The following is a 12,272-nucleotide window of genomic DNA, read 5'->3' on the forward strand; positions in this document are numbered from 1 at the left end:
GAGGTGTCCTGGGGCCCCGCTGCTGCCACCTCCCTGCGGAGCGGGGTTTCATCCCAGTTAGCTCAAGGCACAAGAGGAGTCAGGGCTGAGAAGCTGCTCTGCTCCCCATCTCCCACTCCGGGGGAAGCTGCACGGACCTGCCAGGGCCCCGGACCCCTGAATTGCACAAAGCACGGGAGAGGAGGAAGCAGGAGGGAAATACCCGCCCCCATGCCGAGGCTCAGACCCTGGCGGGATTTAAGCGCCCTGACCTCGAGCAGCCCCAGCGGTGGTGGCAGTGGCCCGCTCTGTGCCACCATGGTCACAGCTGGGCTCTTCATCCTCAGCCTGGGAGGCTCCATCCTGCTCCCAGCTCTGGCCCCGGCAGGTAATGAGAGAACTGGGGTGCCAGGGCAGATCCCCAGGGTGGGAGATAGGAACCCTGGACTCCCCTGTGGCACACGGGGCACCAACGATCACCTGCACCCACCAGGCGCCCAGGGGAGCCGGATCATCGGGGGAAAGGCGGCAGCACCCCATTCCCGGCCCTTCATCGCCTCCATCCAGACGGACGGGCAGCATGTCTGCGGGGGCTTCCTGGTGTGGCCCAAGTGGGTGATGACAGCTGCCCACTGCCTCATTCCCAGGTGAGCCTTGTCCCCACGTGGGACACGTGCCCCCTGGACACGGTGTGGACCCTTCTAAGCAATGACCCCATCCCAAGGGGTTAAGCTGCCCCCTCTCTCCTGTGCCCCCCTTGAGTCCCCCTGGCCATCCCCCGCTCCCCTATGGCCACCGGCCACAGCAGCGCCCTCTCAGCCCCGCCCTGGCCACAGGCGCAGCCCCTCAGTGCGTGTGGTGCTGGGAGCCCACCGGCTGCAGGAGCCCGAGGAGTCCCAGCAGATCTTCAGCGTGGCCGAGTCCATCGCCCATCCACTCTACAACCCCCGTGCCGTGGACAACGACATCCGCCTGCTCCAGGTGAGTCTGCACCGGGCACCCAGCGGCCGAGCAGTGGGGTAACCCACAGCCCTGGGGTGTGAGAGGGAGATGGGGTGCCCCATGGCCCCAGAGCAGCGGGAGGAGGTAGGGTGCCCCACGAGGGGCCGAGCCGACACTAGATGTCAGTGCTTCTCCGGAGAAGCAGGATCGCGCCATGGGGTGTGATGGAGACACTGAGGACACACCGACCCTGTCCGGATCAGCGGCTCCCGGACAGCCAGTCTCTACAGCAGACTGGGACCAGTGCAGAGGGGCTGTCAGGGAGGGGCCCAGCCTCTGAAGAAGGAGACGCAGGGGTGGGGGGGTCAGCAGGAGCGATGAGCTGGCGTGTGAGGAAGAACCAGGCAGGAGCAGCTGGGGGGCTCTGCCCCAGCAGCGAAGCCACCCGAGCCCTCGCTGCCCACCCAGCTCAACAGGTCGGCCACGCTGAACAAGTACGTGAAGCGGATCCGCCTGCCCCCACCACACATTGACCTGAAGCCCGGCACTGTCTGCTACGTGGCGGGCTGGGGGGACACATCCAACTTTGGAGATGAGCCCACCGAGCTGATGGAGACCAACACCACCATCGTCAAGCGGAGCCTCTGCCGGACGCTGTGGAGGGGCAAGGTCTCAGCCAACATGCTGTGCGGGGCCAGCCGCAATGCCACCCTGCAGGGTGTCTGTGCCGTGAGTGACCCCCTCACCCCGTGCCCCACACTGTCCCCCCACTGGGAGACCCTCAGGTCTCCCTCCCACCCCCTCATTTTGCAGGGTGACTCCGGGGGACCCTTGGTCTTCAAGGACAAGGTTTATGGCATCGTCTCCTTCTCTGGGGAGAGATGTGGGGACCGCCGGTTCCCTGATATCTACACCAAGATCTCCAACTACATTGACTGGGTTCATCACGTTGTGCAAGGGTTCCGCCATCAGAAGGGGTGGCTGAAGTCCTAGTGTGGCTGGGAGTCCTGGGGGCAGGCGGGCTGTGGGAAGAGGGGCCGAGATGTCTCACGGGAGAGAAGTGGACCAGAAATTCCACATCCTCCAGCTCTGGAGGGGCTGGGAGCTGATGCTCAGGGCTCCTCGACCCAGGTCAGGGCAGGAGCCCCTCTTTGCCCATTGGCAAGGGGTGTTATGTACCCCCAAGGCTACACCAGAAGCCCCTGGTACATCCTCTTGCAGCGGCAACATTTACCTTCCTCAATAAACCGTCAATCCCCATCCCACCGCTCCCGCTCTGTGTTTTGGTCCCCCTGACTTGTCCTGAGGTGCAGGAGGGAGGGGAGTGCAAGCCTCATCCCAGAGAAGCCAGAATCTCCATCCAGGTGCTGCCAGCATCCCCAGCTGCCTTCCCGCCGGGGTGTGGCTCCCCATCCCGTCCCACCCCGTCTCATCCCATCCCGCCTCATCCTGTTCCATCCCGTCCCACACCGCGCCCTCCCCACCGCGCGACGTGACCCCCCAAAGAGGGGAACCACAGACACCCCCCGAGGGCAGGCAGGCTCCCAGCTGCGCTGGCGGAGCCCACAGGGATCCCGTCGGGAGCCTCAGCCGCCTCCCCGGCGCGCAGACGGGCGCTCACCCCGCGGGGAGCCGGGTGCCCGCAGTGGCCGGCAGACGTGTGCCGAGCTGCTGCTGGGTCTCGGCTGAGACACGTGTGGCTCTGCCCGGTGTCTCCGGGGACAGACACAGACATTCCCTGCTCCTGGCTGTTTGTTTTATCTCGCAAATTGCTGGCACGCCGCGGCTGCTGCAGGGCCTCGCACGGGGTCAGGAGATGCAAGCCGCGGGCATCGGTGGCCTTGGGGACATCCGGCAGAGGACAGACCACTGCCAGGCTGTGAAGGCAAAGAAGCCTCAAATCCCAGTGGGGTGCTGGCAGTGACAGCGTGGGGCAGAGACCCCCTGGAATGCCGGGACGGGACTGGCAGCCCCAGGGCATCCGCGCTGGCAGGGAGCCTGGAGAGCCGGCGCCTGTCCCGGCTTGTCCCAGACCACCCAAAAACCGGTGGGAAGGCGGCGCCTGACTCACAGCCGTGTTTTGGGAGCTGAAATCTCCCGCTCATCACAGGAGCTGCCGTTGCCGCCGCAGCCCGTTCCCGCGGGCCCGGCACGGAGCCACCCGGCAGCCGCCCCGGGGCCGAAGCCTGCGGCGGGGCAGGAGCGGGAGCTGCCCTGGGCAGGAAGCGCTGCGGGCGGCCGTGCAGGAACCCAGGCCACACACGCTTGTGGTGGCACCTACAGAGGCATGGGCAGAGTTTTGAGAACTCCTGGACACCCATCCCCACAAGCAGGGGGATGCTGCTGAGCTGGACGAGCAGATAGGGGCTGTAGGAGAGCCCCCCATGCCCACCCTGGGTTATCTGAGATGTCTTTTCCAGCCCAAATGGTTCCGTGGTTCTCTGTGATGCGCACCCGGGCCGGTCACGGCTCTGAGAGGATTGGCCGGGGGTCAGGGGCTGTGCCATGCCTGCCCCCCGGCACAGGGGATGCGGCCGAGGGGGATCCGGCAGCAGTTCCCGTGGAGCTCAGTGCGCCAAGCCGCAGGCTGCTGCCCGGGAAACATCCCACATCGGGACCCAATTACCGGCAGGAATTGTTTTGTGAAATACCAAACTCTCATGGCACGGCCCGAGATTGGGAACAGATTTATCTGAGTCGCGGGTTGCTCTTCCCCGCTCTCCCCTTCCCTCCCACCGCACAGAGCAGCCTCAGCTGGGCTGCAAAACCCCAGCACGGAGCTGGAGCAGATGGGATGCAGCTCCTCATGGCTGCGGGGGGCTCCCCACATCCCAAAGCCCTGGTGTGCATGTACAGCCCCAAGGAGAACGTTTCCTGCAACCCCAGAACCCGCCAACAAAACCGGATATGCACCACTGTTTATTCTGGTTTTTAATTGTAATCCAAATCATAACACAGCCGTAAAATGCCCCAACAATATGGAATAGGGAATGTGGATGTTCCCAAAGCGTCTACCTCGGGGGTCAGAACCCAATCATACAAAAATAGAAAATAAGGTATTTTTTATATATAATATATATATATGATATTTATATAAAGTCAAGAGCTTTTTGGTGTCAGAGCTGAGCTGGTATTTACACAGGTGACAACGGAAGAAATGAGAGAAGGAGTAAAAATAAATACAGGTGTGGGCAGAGCAGGGGGTGCAGGGCTACGCAGCTGCGGTGAGGGGTTCTGGGGTGGGGGGGACAGGGCCAGCTCCCCCCAGAGCCTGGGCTGTGCCCAAAGCTGTTGTGGCAGGCAGGCATTAGGAGGGCTGGGGGCAGCTGCCCCGGGCGATGGGCTCTGGGTAGGGGGATGGTTGTGCTCCCCAGCCAGGGCTGCCACTGCACCAGCCCTCCGGGCACCGGCGTCGCCTCCAAAGATAGTAGGAGCCTGGTCTGAATGGGCCTAGGAGAACCTAAACTGAAATCCATTTGAACACACACATGCTGAAACTTTAGGAGACAATAACGTACATATATTTTTTTATATATATGTATATAAAAATATATATCTATCTCTCTCCAATTGGATGCAGCATGCACTGCCTTTCCTGCCACTGGCAGCTGGGGCCGAGCCCCTCGGGGAAGGCAAAAGCGCAGATTCCCTCTAGACCTTGAGGTCCTGGCCAGAAACGTCAGCAGAGTACCGAGAATTAATCCAAAAATAAATAGGCCCAGGGCTGCCAGCCAAGGACACGTGGGGGGGGCCACGGACACCCCTCCACACCACACCGGCAGCAGGGAAGGGCCACTCTGCCTGGCACCAGGCGGGCACCGGAGTATCCCAGGGCATCTCAGCCTTGCTCCAGCCATGAGCCCCCTTCCCTGCTCCCTGGCCGGCAGGATGGGAATCGAGCCCCCTGCGACTGCTTAACATACACAGGGATAAATAAGAATCTTTTTATCTTAATAAATATCAAGTATATGGTTTGTACAATATACACATAATGCCCCTGTCTCCCAGCTCCGGCTCGGCCGAGGGACGATTCACACATAGTTCTCCTCCACGCTGTCCGTCTCTGAGGAGAATTTGGCCGCAGCTGGAAGCAGAGAGAAGTGGTGAGGGGGGTGTGAGGGGTGAGCAGGCGCTGGGGGTCTGTGCCCGCTGCCCCCTGCCCTGCCCCGCTCACCTGAGCAGCTCCCGTAGTGGCGCACGCCGATGGAGCGGCCGCGGTGGCAGGTGGCTCGCCGCAGGTGGCACGCCGAGGGGTAGGTGACGTTGTTGTTGCCACAGAGAGCGTGGTCCAGGCTGGTGGGCTCAGGGCAAGGGGCCGTCCGGCACATCACGCAGTGGGCGCTGCCTGTCTGGTCCACCACGCAGGTGTGGGTGCCAGGGCACACCACGCTGGAGCAGGACTCTGTAGGGAAGCACAGGGTTGGAGTGACCCCAGGGACGGCCAACCCCTTCCCACAGCTACTTCACCCCAGGCAGGCTTTGGGCACCATCCCAGGGAAACGCAGCCCCCTCCCTCCTTTTGCTACCAGGGAACAGAGCAGAGCCAGAGGCCGGAGGGTCCTGATCTGCCCCATCAGTGATGTTCCCAAGGGCAGGAGCTGGCAGGGGCCGGCATCCTGAGCACAAGGGAGCTCATGACCTTGAGTCCCTCAAGGCTCGGCCCTGGCCAGAGCTTTGCCACGCGGGAGGAGCCGAGGTCCAGCTGCAGCGGCGGAGCGCGGGGCTGAGCCCGCTCGGCGCACTGGGACCCGGCTGGGCCAGCGGCCGCACGCAGGTGCCTTGGCAGGGAAGCAGCAGCCACTGCGGCCAGGCTGGCAGCTGCCGTGCTGGCCCCGGCGAGAGGGAAGGGCAGGGTCACCCTGGAGCAGACCCAGCGCTGGAACGAGGGCGCACGGGGGTGGAGGGAGCCTGCGCAGCAGGATCAGGCCCTGCACAGGGCTCTGCTGGGGTGGGTGGAGGCTCATGCACCCCCATCGTCCCTCCACCCTCCTCTCTTTCCCTGATGGATTGGAAGATTTGGCATCTGCAGCTCCTAACTCCCATTTCTTGCCCCACGTTTCCCTGTGCAGCCCAGAGCTCGACAGGCAAAGCCTTCCAGAAAGGAGGGCTGGAAAAATAACCATAATCCTTCTGACAGCTCTTGGCAGGGCTGGGAGGATCGCTGCACTCTTTACAAAAGAGGAAAAAAAGGGGCTTGACGTTTGTAAATGACATTTTAGGGACTGTTACTGCTCAGCCTGCAGCAAGGCCAAACCCCATTGCACCAACAAGCTGCAATGTTCCCTCAAGGGGCAGTGAGCCCCATGTCCTGCAGGGCCCTGTACCGGGACAGACCTTCCCTCCTTGTACCACAGGGAACGGGGTCAGGACAGGGACAGGATGGGGATGGGATGCAGTGGGGCAGGACTGCACCTACTTTTGCATTTGCCCTGGTACATCACTTCGAGGTCGGGGTGGTCTCTGCACTTGGCCGTCAGCAGGTCACACTCGTCCCTGTAGGTGTAGCCATCGGAGCCACAGACCTGCAGCTTGCGGGGCAGGCTGGAGCAGTCGGGGGCACAGGCACACTGGGGACGGCCGTGCTTCATCTTGCACACCTTGTCGGGGCCGCACACCACCCCCTCGCAGCTCTCTGGGGACACAGGGCAGCGGCACGTGAGGATGCGGCACCGGCTGTCACCCACCAGGGCAGGGTTTGTCCTGCCTAGCCCCACAGTGTGACACCGAGTGGGACAGGGACAGGTCCCAAACGCCTCCCGGGTCACAGCACGCATGCTGACGCCGAGCTGTCCCAGCAGCATCTGGATCTGCTCAGCTCCAAGGAGCAGGTCGTTGGCTGCGACTCCGCGCAATCCTCCAGTGCTCACCCCAGCCGGAGCCCCGGCTCTGCTCAGCACCAGCTCACTCCTTCCCATCTATTTATTCTTTGGAAGGAGACATTTCTTTTTCTTGTGCAATGGAAAAATCTATCTCTACAAGGCCCCAGTTCCTCCAGAAGGAGCCGGGCTTCGCGAGTTGTCCGGGCGATCGGGAATGCCGCTCCCAGCAGACAATGCCCGGCCCTGTCTCACTCCGTGACTGGAACACAAGAGCGGGAGGCAGCAGCCAGCGCCGGTCCCCAGACAGGCAGATGCTTTGTCCCCCTGGGTCACCTCCCGGCCAGCGCGGGGGCCAGGTTCAGGGGGTCCTGCCAGTGCCCCAGGACCGTGCCCACGCCGGCGGGGATGGAGAGGGGCCACCAGCTCCAAGCAGGGGCCCGTCCTGAAGTCCAGAGGCCCAGACACTGATGCCTCTGCACGGACAGGCAAAGGGGTCAGCAGCAGGGTTGGGGGGCTCTGGCTGGGGCAGCTGGACTCCCCTTCGCCTCCTAAAGCACACACATCCCTCACCCCAAAAACACCCCCACAGCTCCCAGGACACGGGCACTGCCAGGACCCAGCAGCACCCACGAAGAGGAAGCCAGGGCAGGACCAAAAGGCTTCCCAAGATGGGGATTCACCCCCAGCAGGAAGGATCCGGGCAGACAGGGTGTGTGCTGCTGGGAGCTCTGCGAGGCACAGAGGGGGATTTCCCTGTGGGAGATGGGCCACCTCAGAAGACATGGAGGAGGAGGAGGGGGAGAAAGAGAAAGAGGAGGACAAGGAGAAGAAGGAGAAGAAAAAAGAAGGGGAAATTCCCTATCTTCTTGGCTCAGCTGTCTCTGGGGGAAATTCCCTGCTGGGAAACACTTTCCCATTTTGCTCCCTGATTTCCATAGCTGGGGCCTGTCACAGGGAAGAAAAAGCTGAGACTGGGGGACCCCAGGACAGAGGGGACAGCTCCATGTCCCAGGGCTGCCAGAGCAAACAAGACCCTCATCACCCTCCACTCTGAGATGCTGCCAGCAGAGCAGAGTCTATGATCCAGGCTATCTCAGCAAGGGATAGTTGGAGCAGTTGGAGAACCCTGCAGCCTGGCTTCCCGCTGCACTGGGTCCTTGGGGGGGACACTGTGTCTCCAGCAGCTGGAGCCAGGAATTTCACCTTCCCCCAGAGACCCATTTGCAGAGCCCCCAGGGTCCGGCCAGCACCATCCCTGGGCTGCAGCCCACTTTATCCTTGAGTAACCTCTCCCAGCCTCTCAAGCCCGGGGAGTGGGAGCACAGCTCCTCTTATCCACCCTCTTCCAAGGCCTCTGGAGCCTGGTGAGGAGCAGCACCAGCTCCATCTGGATGGGACAGGCAGGGGCTGGCTGAGGGTGCGGGGCTGTGGTGCATGTGCTAGCCAGGCTCTCCAGCGGTTTCCTCAAAGATCCTGCTGCCAGACACAAATAAACCCCAGGAACCACAGCCCCCACCACGGTCTGTGGCCACTGCAGCCCCCACTGTGTCCCCCAGCCTCCCGACAGAGACAAGTGAGGTGAGTGCAGACTCCTGGTTGAGGGCTGCCCGTCCCCACTGCACTTTGCCTCCAGCACAGGGGAGCCCCTGGAGAGGGTCCCAGTGCTCCCAGCTCCTTCCAAGCAGGGATGGGGCCAAGGCCAGGATCTCACTCAGCTTTTGGTTGGTGCAGTGTGTGGCCCCAAGCTACAGCAGGACAGCCCTGAGGAGCTGCCATTGTGGCAGTGCTGAGGGGTGCAGGGCTCTGGGGGAAGTGGTTTTGTTAAAAACCTTTTCCCCTTTAAGCAAATAACAACATGACCTTCCAAAGCCCTGCTCCTGCCTCCTGCGGGCGGCAGGTCCTTGAGTGTGTTCTCACACAGCCACGCAAGTGCCGGAGGATTCGCAGCTCCGGCACACGCCAAAACATCTGGCGGGGCTGGAACTCACAGCTGGAGAGTTTCCACTTCTGGAACTGCCCGTTACATAAAGCCATTTCACACACGCGCTGGGAGGAGCGAGGGGCAACAGAGGGGAAGAAATAGATCTTTTTTCCTTAGAAAAACCTGACGAAGTTTCCTTCTGAGCAGCCGTGGTGAGGGCAGGGGAGGGAGGCCCCAGCGCAGAGGGGTTAACTTGGGAACAGCCAGCCCCAGATCCTCTCCCTGCACTTGGCTGCCCAGCCAAGACCTGGGTCATGCATCCCTCTCCACTGGGACAGCAACTAAAATACACTCAAAACGAGAGCAGCCGGGGGACACAGGCTGTCCCGCCAGCCCTGATCCACAGCAGCATCCATCCAGGAGCTGCAGCAGCAGGAGCAGGGGGTCAGCAGTCCCTGGGGTCCCTGTGCTGTCCCAGACCACCAAGGAGAGCCCTGTCTGGTGAAGGGCAGCCCAGCTCTGTGCTGCCGCATCACCCGGAGCTACAGACTCTGAGTATTGCCCCCAGGGCTCCACACATTCCCCATGGGCAGAGCTCAGCCCCACAGCAGCCTCTCACCCCCCAACATCCTCACCTTTGCAGGGGTGGCAGGTCACCAGCCCCAGGAAGCCCAGCAGGCTGATCTTGTTGCCTGGGTAGGTGTAGTTAGACCAGGCCACATCCACGTTGCCGTTGGCACAGCATTCCTCCCACGTCACGCCTGTCTTCAGGATCATGGTGCACTTGGCCTCCTTCCCCTGTTGCAGCCAGCAGATTCCACCTGTGGAGAGGGCAGAGGGTGAGGGATCCCTGCTGTGCCAGGACCGCTGTGAAGGGCAGCAAGATCCTGGCTGTGGCTGGACCACCTCGGGGCAGAGACACAGGGACCACTCCAGTACCTGGGACAAGTTGGGGAACCTAGAGATGCTCTGTGCTGGCTCCTGTGGCACAAGAGCTGTCCCAGAGCAGGCATCCCCAAGGGTCCCTGGCATGGCAACTCAGTGTCCCTACAGCCACCCCAGTGCTGCTGCCAACAGGCTCCAAATCCGGCACTTGGACCACAGGGATGGACCAGTTATCCCAGTACTCCCCGTGATGCTCTGGGAGATGCCCAGGGTGCCAGCCAGGATCTGGGCTTGTAGCTTGCCTCTCCCTTGTCCTACCCTCCCTCCTTGCATCTCTACCCAATTCCTGCCAGGCCCCACAGAGAGGGGGTCCCAGCCCAGGGCAGCAGACAGAGTGGGGCCAGTGGGGGGCTGCTGTGAGGGCTGGATCTCCTGGCATGTTTCAGTGGCCCCACAGAGGGATGGAACTGTTCCCTGACGTGAGAGCCTGACACCCACAGCCTCTGCAAGGAGCATCTGAGCCAGCGGCTGGAGCACAGGGCACTTGCCCCAGCCCTTGGGTCTGGGCCAGACCCGTGGCACCGGATCCCTCTGACTCAAAAGCCTGTTTGTTCCATGACCCACCAGCAAATCAGTTAGATGAATTTTTTTTTTTTTTTTTTTTTTTTGTGAGTGATTTCTTTGCAATTTCCGCCTCTGCAAACCAGCCTCTTGTGACGCTTATTTGGGTTCGTGCTCTCATTAGCTGTGCTTGAGGTTTGCTAAACGGCGAAAGATGGAAGGGAGGGATGGGGGCAGGGACGGGTCTTGCGCTGCCAGGCGGGAGTCGCTCCTCTCCTAAGCAGGATTCACCCTGCTCCAAAGCGGAGCCCGCCCCAGCCCCAGACCCCCTGTACCCCCCTCTTTCCCCACGCACACGATTCTGGTTCGGTCACAAGCACTTGGGGCTCCCAGCCCGGCTGCATCCGCGGGGCAGCCGTGGATGGAGCAAACCCTGGGGCTGCGGGAACCGGTGCCCGGACACCTCGGGCAGCACCAGCCGCTGCCATCGGGGTTTATTCTCCACGGATTTGTCCAATTGCTCCTCCAAGTTTTAATTTCCCGTTACAACACCGCGCGGCCCCCACTCCCCACGGAACGTTCAGCATCGTGCGAGGGGAAGGTGGAAACTCCCGCGCCGCTGCGGGAGAGGCGGCACCGCACGGCTCCGAGACGCTGGGAAGGGCTGATAGAGCCCCGCTCCGGGGTCTCGGGACGGCCTCTCCCAGTGTCCCGACGCAGCCCAAGCACGGCGAAAGCCGCTAGCACCGGCAGCGGAACCGGGAGGGTCCAAGCTCCGAATTCCACACCCTGGTCATGGACCGGCCCCGCTCCCGGCCCGTCCCACCGGGGACACGCAGCCCCGAGCCGACTCTGCCGCTCTCAGCCCGGGGACAGGGAGCCCCCGGGACACACCGGCTGCGGGATGCCGGGGCCGGGAAGCGGCACCGCCGCGATTCGGGAAACGGCAGCGGAGCCGGGCGGGACCCGGGCGGTCGCAGCCACGGGACCCGCCCGACGGAGGGACGGAGGGGACCGGGACACCCGAGCGACACCGCCGAGCGGCCGGCACCCGCCGCTCCGCTCGGTAAAGCGGCTTTGCGCCGCCGAGAGCCCGGCATCCGCCCGGCGGGACGGGACAGCGGTGCTCGGGGCTGCCGGCCGATAACGGCGCCGAGACCCCGGGCCGGGCCGCCCCCGCCCCGAGCACCTGCCGGCGGGAGCGGCGTTACCGGCGGCCGGGGCGGAGCGGGCGGACGGACTGCGCCGGGACCCCCGCCGGGACCGGGACCCCCGTGGCTCTTACCGTGCGCGGCGGGGGCGCTGCAGAGCGCCAGCAGGCGGAGCAGCAGCCGCAGCGGCATGGCCGGGCCGGGCGGGGACGGGCCGGGACGGGCCGGGGCGCTCCGGTGACCTGTTGCTGTGAGGCGGCGGCGAGGCCGGCGGAGCTATAAAGCGGCGGGGCGGCGTGAACCCCGGGGCGGGGCGGCGCGGGGGGGCCGGGGCGGGGGCAGCGGCGGTGGAGTCGGGGGGCAGCGAGGGGGATGAGCGCGGGGGGGAGGCGGGAGGCAATGAGGGTCCGATCGTCACCGAGCGAGCGGGCGGGGGGGGTCGTGTCCGTGCGACCCCCGGAGAGGGCGGGGACCGGCGTCCCGGCACTGAGATGGGTCGGGGAAGGTTTGGGGGTGCCTTCTGTGGTCGGGGTGGGGCGGAGCAGAGCAGTGTCTGGGCAGACCCCGAGGCGTGGGGGACCCCAGAGCGCTGCCCTGCCCGGCCCTGTGCTGCCCGCACGGCTGTGCCTTCCCCACCCATCCTCGCATGAACCCGAACCTGCCTCCTCCCAAAGCAGCCCCGGCTGGCAGCAGGGGCACGGTGTGGGCTGTCTCTTCTGTGGCTCCTTTCATCTCTGCTCCCCAAACACTCCCACAGCTCGGCTGGTACCCAACATCACCCCCAACACACAGAGGGAAACTGAGGCACCACCCTGAGCCTTGCCGGGCAAGGAGAGGAAGGCGAAGAGCTATGGGGCCATACCCCTGTGGCGTGTGCTGCCCCTGTCCTCCACAGATGTCCCTGTCACCACGAGGACTGCTTCCTCTGGCTCCTGAACAGTTCCCCTGGGCTGGGGAGCTACAGCTGGGCCAGCGCTGCCAGGCTTTCAGGGGCTCCCAGGCTTTGTGGGGCTC

At 63.6% G+C, this 12,272-nt stretch overlaps 2 protein-coding genes across 2 annotated transcripts; one reads left to right on the forward strand and one right to left on the reverse strand.

The window, feature by feature from the left end:
* Positions 1-88: 88 nt before the first annotated feature.
* Positions 89-2,149, forward strand: PRSS57 (serine protease 57). Its single transcript, XM_005531284.3, has 5 exons — positions 89-367; positions 473-626; positions 816-960; positions 1,390-1,650; positions 1,735-2,149. Exons 1-5 carry the CDS (start codon positions 211-213, stop codon positions 1,912-1,914), a joined length of 897 nt encoding a protein of 298 aa, XP_005531341.2. The 5' UTR covers positions 89-210; the 3' UTR covers positions 1,915-2,149.
* A 1,688-nt stretch (positions 2,150-3,837) lies between these two features.
* FSTL3 (follistatin like 3) lies at positions 3,838-9,477 on the reverse strand. The gene is made up of 4 exons (XM_005531199.3): positions 9,297-9,477; positions 6,338-6,553; positions 5,096-5,323; positions 3,838-5,005 (listed from the first exon to the last, which is right to left on the reverse strand). The coding sequence occupies exons 1-4, from the start codon at positions 9,436-9,438 to the stop codon at positions 4,953-4,955; spliced, it is 639 nt and encodes a 212-aa protein (XP_005531256.2). The 5' UTR covers positions 9,439-9,477; the 3' UTR covers positions 3,838-4,952.
* Between the last annotated feature and the right edge of the window lie 2,795 nt (positions 9,478-12,272).

The sequence above is a fragment of the Pseudopodoces humilis genome, chromosome 28 (assembly GCF_049639895.1).
Source record: "Pseudopodoces humilis isolate 2021_Gansu_Grassland_sample_001 chromosome 28, ASM4963989v1, whole genome shotgun sequence".
NCBI lineage: Eukaryota > Metazoa > Chordata > Aves > Passeriformes > Paridae > Pseudopodoces > Pseudopodoces humilis.